This window comes from Parasteatoda tepidariorum, chromosome 2 (assembly GCF_043381705.1).
Source record: "Parasteatoda tepidariorum isolate YZ-2023 chromosome 2, CAS_Ptep_4.0, whole genome shotgun sequence".
NCBI lineage: Eukaryota > Metazoa > Arthropoda > Arachnida > Araneae > Theridiidae > Parasteatoda > Parasteatoda tepidariorum.
In genome coordinates, this window is record NC_092205.1 from 19630975 (window position 1) to 19642045 (window position 11071).

At 32.9% G+C, this 11071-nt stretch overlaps 1 protein-coding gene across 2 annotated transcripts in view; it reads left to right on the forward strand.

Annotated features, from left to right (window-relative positions):
* The first annotated feature begins 292 nt into the window (after positions 1–292).
* LOC107450318 (sulfotransferase 1 family member D1-like) overlaps positions 293–11071 on the forward strand; it is a 19172-nt gene continuing 8393 nt past the window's right edge. Inside the window, exons 1-3 of one of the 2 annotated variants that reach the window (XM_043055646.2) lie at positions 293–699; positions 3589–3853; positions 10011–10820. In XM_043055646.2, coding sequence (XP_042911580.1) covers positions 459–699; positions 3589–3853; positions 10011–10482 — 978 coding nt within the window. In that variant the 5' untranslated portion in view covers positions 293–458 and the 3' untranslated portion in view covers positions 10483–10820. Of the gene's footprint in view, positions 700–3588; positions 3854–10010; positions 10821–11071 lie in introns of those variants that run through there. The other variant, XM_071177249.1, reaches the window with a different exon arrangement.

The window sequence follows — 11071 nt, forward strand, 5'->3', positions numbered from 1 at the left end:
CAGAAAGCAAGAGTTATATCTACCAAGACTTATCAACAATTAGAGTATAATTTTCTACCCATGTCTACAAATCCGTGTTTCTTAGTCTTTCAGATTTTGTGCATCAAAACAATATCTATTGTAAAGGGGAACACAAATTGCAATAGCAGCGTCGCTTATTATTTTTTAATATAGAGACAAACAGCAATTTTTGTATTTACTGTGTACTAGAAACTTCAGACACTTATCTTCTGTTAATCATTATTTTTGAAAGATACAAAAGAATTGAAGGCCAATGAAATAAAACTGTAATCAGTAAATGATTTGAAACAATCCTTTTTTGATAAACTTAACAAATAAAGATTAAAATATGGAATAAGATTATTATACAAAAGAACATTATCAGATTCGTATTTATGTAAAATATTTGTTTTCAAAAACAGTATTGCGTATTTTACACCTTTGGTTCACTCCTAAAGATGTCGGGTAAGTCTCTCGCACAATATGTCGATGGTTTTCCACTTCCATCATCGTTTTCAGCTGACAGTTTTCGTTCGGCACTTACATATAAGCCACGCCCGGATGACATCTTTTTAGTGACATATCCAAAATGCGGGACAACATGGACTGGCCAAATACTTTTACTTCTTCTGCAGAAGGGTGAACCCTTAAAAAAGCCATCGGATTTACATGCTAAAGCTCCCTTTTTAGAATTAACAGGTAAGTTATTTACTTCCTTTCCAATTTACGCAAAGTGTTAATTTTTATATTGCTTATATTCATTCAACAGAACCAAAAAGTAAAACCGCTTACACCAACTAAAGGCCTGTTTATATAATCCAAGTTCTTGAACTGAGATTGATGGAAACTTGTTTTGCATGGAGCTTGGATAGTTTAAAGGATCATCCAAGTTCTTGATCCAAGCCCTTGGATGATAGCAGAGCATGCTCTACTTTCCATCCAAGTTTTTTCTCACTTAACCAATCAGCTTCTAAAGTTTGATGACGTCAGCGAGCGAGCATATGATAATTTCATTTGTTGTCCCTTTTCATATATTTCAATCTAAATAAATTAATCTATAGGATCAATTTGTCATAATTTTATTTTATTTTGTAGTTTTGTTTTAATGCAGAATGTGAACCATGTGCATGCACCGGGTTTTCATCTGACCAAACAGTGACGCTCAGGAAATGAAAAGTGTCACCGAATCATTCAACTTCTTAAATAGAGAAATTCCTCCAAGTCCTTGGATTCAAGAACTTAGACTGTATAAAAGGGCATTTAGACAAGTACGCTGCTCAGACTATCAAAAATAGAATTGTTTAGCCGATTGCTTAACAAATTTTTTAAGAAGGGATAGAAAAATTAATCCGTTTATGCCTAACATTTTTGGGTGGTTCTCAAATGATGGGAACATAACATGATCTAAAAGTTCTGAAGCAACAATTAAATTTAAATTTAATTCTCAGCCAGAACTTTAAAATGGCTTTATAGTTCTGTCTTAACAGGAATTCATATGAAATCTCGCTCGCAAAAATGGTCTACAAATAAATTTAAAAAACAATTTTTCCATCCAAAAGGGCTAATTTTAGATATACATGATGTTAACTGAGTTGATATAACTGCAAAAAAAATAAATAAGTAAACAGCGTCTAGATGTTTACTAATGAAAATAAGTATATAAAACTTAAATATGATAACTATTTGATAATATCCTGAACAAATGGTAATAAGTTGCAAAACAATGTGAAAGATTTTTTTAGAAAAAACAATGTTTTGATGCATGTCTAAAAAAGTATTAAGCGAAAACCCGCCATTGTTTTAGGGAAAATACATCAAATTACCTTAGTTCATTTATAAACCTTTATAATAGTTTTTTTTTCAGACATTTAAATATTTTCTTATGTTTTCATGAAATATTTCTGTATCATAAAGCCATTTCCATACATATGAAGTATAAAATTGTTCAAATATAACACACGCAATGGCGATAATTTTCTCTGATGTCATGAAATTCGATGAAAAAAGTTATCTTAGTGTTAATTTGATGTTGATCGAAAAGAATATTGCATAAATAGTGAATATTTAATGCAGATGAGATAAATATTAACAGAATCCACAGTATTCTTTCATTTTAATTCTAAGATATCACTCTGTATCAGTTCAAAGTATAATTTTCATTTTGAAATGTGTAGTGAAATATTAAATAAGTGCTTTTTTGCGATACAATGAGAAATGGGGGGGGGGGGATTATTTCAATATAAGTTTTTATTTTTGTGAATGATTAGAAGAACGTATGTGCATTGAAAAAATAGCAATATATATAAATAAGCAGTGGTAAAGTGTTCGATAAAAGTCAATTTGCTTTTGAAAACATTGTAAAAATGGCAATTAACTAGCAAAAGTTTTAAGTTAGTTTAATCTAATGAAATTATTTTCTTTTCAGCTTTCATATTTCTTTCAGAAATAGTCTCGTAAGGAGTGTTAGAATTAACTATCATAACTCAATTTGTTAACATGGAATGGTAGTTGATACATCATGATTTATCCTAAAATAGACAAAAAGTAACTAAAAATAATTCTTCGATTGTTATTTTATTTTTAATAGGACGGCTGTGAGGCAACCTCTATTTTGCTTCACATCTGCAACTCTGAATATGTCACTTTAATAAAATGAATTTAGTGGTAGCTTTGTTAATTTAATATTCATGCATGCATTAGGTTTAGCGGAAAAAATGCTAGAAGAAAGTAAGAGCCCCATTATGCAATGATGCAAAAAAGTGCCTTGATAAAAAAGGGATTAAAAAATTTACCCTTTAATGTATATATCAAGCTTATCGGTCAGGTTTGTCTGATACTTTCGTTATAAGCATGAATATGCATGCAGTTGTCCTTTTGCGCTGTGTATATTTAATCTAGAATATTACCATTGGGTTAAAGGTTAAATAATCTATCACTTTCTTTGATAAGAGAAGTTTACTGGAAAATGAGGCATTTACTTTGATTGACTAAACTTTCCGGCAGACCTAATACAACTACTTTTTCTTCACGGCAGCACTTTTCTCTATATTGTAGTATGGACCTACTAACTACTTCAGCTTTTGGGCAGAAATTTCATTCAAATATTTAAAGTAGTGGCAGAGTTTCCGTTTTAAAATTTTATTTAAAAATGTTTTGAACATCACAATATGTAAGTAGTTACAAGATATATATTCAATGTCAGAAAAGCAAGCAGTTTGCTTTTAGGTGTTGATAAAGTTTTAAAAACCGGTTCTTATTTAATTATTATTCAACTACCATTTTAAGAGAACTTTGGATTGGTAGCTCTGTAGTAGTATAAAAAGTGAAGCGTTAATGAGTTGAAGAGTCGAATTTATTCGTCCTAAAGCTTTTTAAAATATTTGAAAGAAATTAAAAGCCAGATACTGCAACACAGTTCGTTAAACCTATTATGGCAGCTTCAGAACAATGGGTAACATTAACTTTCTTCGACCTAATACAGCAAAACTCCCTGCATCTTTGCATGAATCATATCTTATCTATCAAAATGGTTTTGTGCCACTGTAATTAAATTATAAACTAACAAAATACTTCATTTCCTTATCACAGGTGCAAAGGCAGCGGAAAATATGCCAAGACCAGGACCAATCAAGTCACATTTGCCATTTCATTTGGCTCCTTGGTCAAAAGATTCCAAATACATATATGTTGCTAGGAACCCTAAGGATTGCTGCGTATCCTACTACCATCATGTGAAGAATTTACCCGGACATGGTTTCGAAGGAACTTTTGATCAATTTTTTGAACTCTTCATGGTTGGCGATATATATTGGGGAGATTATTTTGACCATCTGCAGTCATGGTACTCTCACAGGTTTGTGTTTACATTTTATCATTTGCTTTTCTCTAAATAACTATAGGCGTGATAATCTAATATATATAATTCTCTTACGTGGCACCCAAATTTTGGCTGTATTTCTTTTCCACCGGTGGCAACGTTTGCTTTGCTTTGTTTACGTTACCATTTCTCTTACACGGCGAATCGACCAATGATTGCCGCTAAAAATGTCACATGCCAAATCTTGCTGAGGTGGCTCAACATGTAGCTCTTTTAAAAACGGAAACTGAAATGACCAGAGAACATCAGCTGCGGCAATCTCATACTATTAAGCTAGGCAGAAGTGAGTAGTCTTTGTCGATAGATTTCTATTTTAGTATTTTGTCGAAAGCGCTTTTTTTCACGAATTTATATATTACGAATTTATTTGACGATTTTTCATTTATATTACGAAGTATACTATACGACATTTCTAATAGATTTAACGAATTACATGTCATTTATTTGAATTCAAATTTATTTTAATGACTTAGCATTTACTAAAAAGATGTAATTTTTAAAAAAAAAAAAAAAGTTTTTATATGGATTTGAATGATTGTTTTGAATTCTTAGAATTTTGTGCATTTGCAATGTACCTAAGTTAGTAGCGAGCTTGGTTTGCGAAGCAACAAATCATATAAGATTGCATAGCAATTTTCGGGGTTGGCGAGCAGGGGACGCAGCCCACTAGTTATTTATACTTCAGTGCATGAGTATCCAATTCGTTTTAGTTTCATTAACCTCACTCTTTTAGTTCACTAAACTCGCAAGACACTCGTGGCTCGAGACAAATTTTGATGTGTCTCTTTTAATCAACTCAGGTCAGTTTAAAAGACATTGTTTTCTTCCGATTCAAAGTAAAAATATGAATACAGTGAAATGCATCTAGATTTTTTGTTTAAATCTATAATCAAATCATGGATAACTAGTGAGCCGCGCGAATTTTGCTACAATAAAATTGCATTAATCAAGTATATAGCATGTAATCAAGTATATAGTATAAAGTCAAGTATATTACTTTGTATGTAATAGAACAAAAGACTGTTTAAAAAGCTGATGTCTTAGGTTTCAGAAATATGTATTTTCTATGTGTGATTTTGCATTTGAATTCAAAATAAATAATACATTTCTTTTATTACGTTACAAATTTATCCGCATTATATGCGTTTTAAAACTAAATATTAGAAACAAACTGTGCAAAATGCTTCGAAACTCACGAGTAAAAATTTAAAAGTTAATTGAAAACATCAAATCACGCTATTGTCACTATACGATGTATGGACGTAGTGGAAGTGTTAAACCATTAGAAAGCATCCATTACTGTCAATTGAAAGAACACAACAGGTATTAAACTGCATGCGTGGAAAGACTACAGACACTATTCAAAAGAGTTACAGCCTATGGTAATGCAGACGTTACACCTGTGACATTCGCCGCTTGCTACAATAAAATTAATTTAGTACCTCTTGTATCCATTTGGTGCTTCGTTTTTTCGTGTGACAGAAGTAGCTGCCTCCTGGTAGTTCTTTGCTTACTCTCCGTTCTTAAGTAGTCTGGTGACAATTGCTTGTTTAGGTTTTTTTTTAAAAGTTTCTTCTATCACTCTTTAAATTTTTCCCATGAGCTTCGAAACACTCTAGTGTGTATGCTCAGGGGAAAAATTTCAATCCTTAATGGATGCAGTCAGAAGTCCCCAAGTTAGATCAGATAAAGAGTAAGGCATCACTTCTTTAATCCTTTCTTTTCTAGTGCCTGACATTATTGGAATATTCTAATCAGGTAGGAAATGATTTAATTTAAAAAAAAGTTCCTACTTAACTATAAACTTGTAATTATTTTTAATATTTTTAATATTTTAAAGAGATATTCATAGATAAAATATATAATGATCTCATACGTTTCATCTCCCCTTAGCGTGCTGAATTTTCAGCATCTATTCTTCCTTTGTCAACTTCTAAGAATTATTCAAAAGTCTGTCCCTTGTTACTGCATCATTTATTCTATACTTTAAGGCAGTGTTTCTCAAACTTATGCCTTTTGTGTACCCTTTCTAAATTTTTCGTAACGATGTGTACCACTAATAAAAAAATGAATGTATTTTTTACTATAAAAAATTGCACAAAAGTTAAAAATTACAACTGGCTGTTAACACCAGTAATTATTAATTGTTAACTCTGCGAAAAATAGACAATATAAAAATACATAATCGGAAATTTTCATGGCTAGCTTTGTTTTTAAATAAAAATTTTTGAAATTTTCCTTTGTTACAAAATATTTCGCATAAGAACTCATACCCCAGCTACACTGTTCCCGTACACCTGGAGGTACACGTACCTCACTTCGGAAAACACTGCTTTAAAGCATTCTTTATCTTATAAATTCTTAACATGATATTGCAATTTCAGTCAAACGCTGTTGTTGTAATTCATTTACGTAGCACTAGAACTGCACAATGGGCTATTGGCGACCGTCTGGGAAACATCCCTGAGGATGATCCGATGACATGCCATCACAATTTTGATCCTCTGCAGAGGGGATGGCACTCCCGCTTCGGTAGCCCGACGCCCTGCCCCTGAAGTCGAGCACTTTACGGTAGAACAATTTGACGAGGACCAATACCGCACACCCGCGGCCCCTACGCAGACTGATCCAAGTGGTCACCCACCCGCACACTGACCGCAGCCAGTGATGCTTGACTTCGGGGATCTACTGGGAACCGTGTCTTAACGATCAGTCCACTGCGAGACTTCAGTCAATCGTAAACACTTTGCTGTGCACTCAGGAGGTGGCTCGTGCTTAATTTTCAACCACAAAACATTTCATATCTAAATTATAAATATGCACTTAAGTGAATATCTACAGAGATGCCAACTTTCTCGGCTTTGTAAAAAGAAAAACTTTCCAGTGTTACGTGAAGTTACTGTTATGTTTGGTTCAGTAAATTTGATTTTGAATTATTTTTTTCCACCACAACATATCAAACATACAAAGCCTGAGGTGAAATGATCCTTTGTTGTAGTCATCTTGTGGTGAGACTCTTAGAAAGTTAGCAAAAATGTCCCTTATTCTGGAAGTTTTATTTTTAAAATGAATATCAATAGTTGTAGCATAGCAGGGCTGCCAACTTTCTATGCTTTTGTAAAAATTTATGCTAGCTAAGTTTCTGTTTTATTGTTATTTTTATTCATTTAAACTTATTTTCCACACCACTACATATAAAATCTTCTAAAAATTCAAATGCAAAGCCACTTTGTTCCAGTTCAGGAGCAGAGAAGTATCGCCCGCCAAACGCTGTGCATAGCGTGGAGGTAGCGGGTTTGAACCCCACTGTTACCCTGGATGAATCTTTATGCTGTAATTCTCTGCATGGTGCTATCTGTCCTTCTATTTGAGAAAGGTTTATAAGCCTAAATTGAGCACATAAGCCTGCAAATGTATGTAAAAGCCAATAAACCAATCCAGCTCTCTCGAGGTGAGGCTTTTAAAATGCCATCAAAATTTCTGAAAGCTTTGGTATTTAAATGTAAAAAATTTTCCAGACCATGAGAACACAATTTGAAATATAGCGCTTGAAGCTTATAGAAATAGCGTCTTTTTTACCCATGCAAAATTTGCATCAACCAAAATGAGCGTAAGAAATTTTTCTTTTCCTTCTTTACTATTACTATAGCTTTAAAAGCATTCTGGAATATAACTATTAATCCTATAACATGTTTTCAAAATCACTGAGTAATAAGGGAATAAATTATTTACATCGAGTAATTTTCATGTAAGATTGTTTACATAGAGTTAGTATAGAAGTGTTTTCATATTTTTGTCCAACCCCTGAATCGTTCAGCATGTGATTCTTGATTTCATAAAGTTACTAAGTAATAAAGTTACTTTGCCTTACCTCTACTAAAAAATAATTCAAACTATATATAAAATGTTACTTTGTTCTAATAACAGCAGTGCAAGGATCGAAATTTTGATGACATGTCTTCGGATCATCCTCAGGGATGTCTCCCAGATCATCGTCAATAGCCCATTGTGTGACGTAAATAAAACACTAACCAACGGCGGGCCAACTGTGGCCAGTCGTAAGATTTTATCCGGCCCGCTGACAGAATTTTAACTAGCCGATCAGTGGCGAATATATCTACTTTGTTTAAAACTATTTTTGTTGATTTCTTTTTTAACAAAGTACTGATGACCTATTCACTTTCTCTATTTTTGTTCTACAAAACATAAATTAATTAAAATAGTTAGCACAAACAGCTTTAACTGGTAAAATGTTGAAAGCAAAAGTTCCTTATAGAATAGCTGTAGATTAGCTCCAACTAGTATTTGTCTTTCTCGAGGAGCAGACATATGTAATCTAATATAGGTGAATTGTACTTCACATGAGGCTGTCTACGCGTTTTAAGTTCCTAAGTTCCAACGAACGGATTTTTCTGCCGGTTCGAGTTCTAACATAATTTACTGCGAATGGAAAGTTTGCACACATACAACGTCATTATAAATAATGGTGACATTATTAAATGTATAAAATGGCTACTGCCTTTTTGAGTTATTTGTAAACATTTTTTATCCCAAAATGGCAACTAAAAAACGCAANGCGGACAGAATTTTAACTAGCCGATCAGTGGCGAATATATCTACTTTGTTTAAAACTATTTTTGTTGATTTCTTTTTTAACAAAGTACTGATGACCTTTTCACTTTCTCTATTTTTGTTCTACAAAACATAAATTAATTAAAATAGTTAGCACAAACAGCTTTAACTGGTAAAATGTTGAAAGCAAAAGTTCTTTATAGAATAGCTGTAGATTAGCTCCAACTAGTATTTGTCTTTCTCGAGGAGCAGACATATGGAATCTAATATAGGTGAATTGTACTTCACATGAGGCTGACTACGCGTTTTAAGTTCCAACGAACGGATTTTTCTGCCGGTTCGAGTTCTAGCATAATTTACTGCGTATGGAAAGGTTGCACACATACAACGTCATTATAAATAATGGTGAAATTATTAAATGTATAAAATGGCTACTGCCTTTTTGAGTTATTTGCAAACATTTTTCATCCCAAAATGGCAACGAAAAAACGCAAAGTTGATGTAGAGTGACATGCACTCAATGATGAATTGACTTTATTTTATTTCAGAAGTTTTTACTCGGCCCACCAAACTTTTTTTTCTAGATTTTTGGCCCACGACCAAAAAAGTTTGCCCATCCCTGTTTTAGTCATTCACTTTCTACCTTTCTATAAACTATTTGCGGTTAGCGGAGGCGTTGGCATCCCTGAATTTCTCAGGAAGGATTTAAAATATAGTAATTCCCTTCGCAGCGTTTCAGATGTGGTAATCCTTTGCACTAGAGGATTATTCTTTGACACCATAAATTTCCTTTTACTTTGAATGTTAAATATTTTTTCACTGTTATATTCAATATATTCAATAACACTTTATTTACTGGTTTCTTTGTGTTAAATGTTAATTATTAAAGTTATGGTATAGAGTTCACCTTCCAATGAAGTGAACCGGGTTCAAATACCAGAGACGGGTGGTTGATACGAATTCTGTACCCGGCTTGCAACGACCACAGTGCAGACATAAAACGTCCTCAAGGGGATTATTGCTTAGAGTTCCCTTGTCGTCAAGCTTTTCGTGGTTTTCCTCTCGTTTCGTTTCCTTTAGTAGTTTACAAATTCTGCACCTGGCTCACACTACCATCAGTACTGGTGTAAAATATCCTCAGTGGTAGAGGAATCATGAGTTAGAGTCTCCGTACCACCGTCAGACTTACTGTCGGAGGTTTTCCTCTACATTCAACGCAAATGTTGGTTAGTTCCATCAAAAAGTACACCACAAAGGTAAATTTCTCCCAATACTTGATACACGAGTTCCCTTGTCAAAATGGATTTGGTTCAAAATTACTAGACTGAGGAGTTGAACATTGGTAGTCGTGAACTCAAAATTGGGTGGGCTGTTTCACGACTATTACGAAATATTAATTATGCAAACTGTGGGTTTTGTCTTGCAAACTTATTAGTTACGTCTCTTTTCCTTTAAATGCAGAAGTAACCTCTACTCCAAAGGGTTAAAATACATACTTCTAAATTAGTATATATAATGATTTTTAAATATAATGTCTTTGCCTACTTTCTTTTTTTTCCAGAAATGATCCGAATGTTTTCTTTGTTACTTATGAAGAGCTCAAGGAGGACATCGATTCCGCCATTTTAAAAATGGCAGCATTTATCGATGACAAAGAATATGCTGAACCCATTAGAAAGGATCCAAGCCTCATGGAGAATATCAAAAAATACAGCAGCTTAAAAGAAATGAAAGAATTCATGACAAAAAGCTTTATGGATATCGGTGAGATGACGCCTGAAGAATTGAAGAAATCGTCAGTGCCAGATACAATAAAGGAAATTTTGGTGAAAGAAAAAGTTGCGATGAAAGCTGCGATTGAAGGTAAGAAAAGTGGCCCCAACATAAGTAATTTCGTAAGAAAAGGAATTGTTGGTGATTGGAAAAATTACTTCTCCGAAGAGCAAAGCCGCCGACTGGAAGAAAAATTTTTGGAGAAGACAAAAGACATGGATATACCAAATATTTGGCTAAAGAACATGGAAATGATATGAATATAGTATTTCATTGGTACATAGGCCACTAGTTCAAAACATTCCAATTAAAAAGAATTTAGTGTCTATAATGTGTTTATTCATTTAAAAATAAAACAAACTAATTTTGTCATATTTTATTTTTAATTTAACCCTCTATTTTTGAGTCTCTAAATTTCAATGCTTTAAAAATTTTAAGTCAACTTAAGAATTTAATATACACAGGCACTTAGCAAAAGAAGGAAACAATTACTTAAATAGTAGCTAATTCTGAATTCTATTTATATTTATGTAATATGCACAAAATATTCACTGCTTATGCAATATAAATTTCTATTTCAATAAAATTAACACTATAATGTCTTTTTTCTCTAAGTTTAAAGACCTGAGATTGTATTAAATATAAAAGTATAGGAGAAAGTTATGCAGGATTTGGATAATCTTATATTTCACATGTAGCTTTATGTAGATAATATGTAAGTGTAAACTCAAATTACTCAAGTTAGAGTTCATTTAATGTTCATATTTCGTGTATTTCGTGTGTTCATGTTCTCTTCTTGCTCGTGCAAATCGTGGCGAATTCGCTAAAGTATTAATATATATATATATA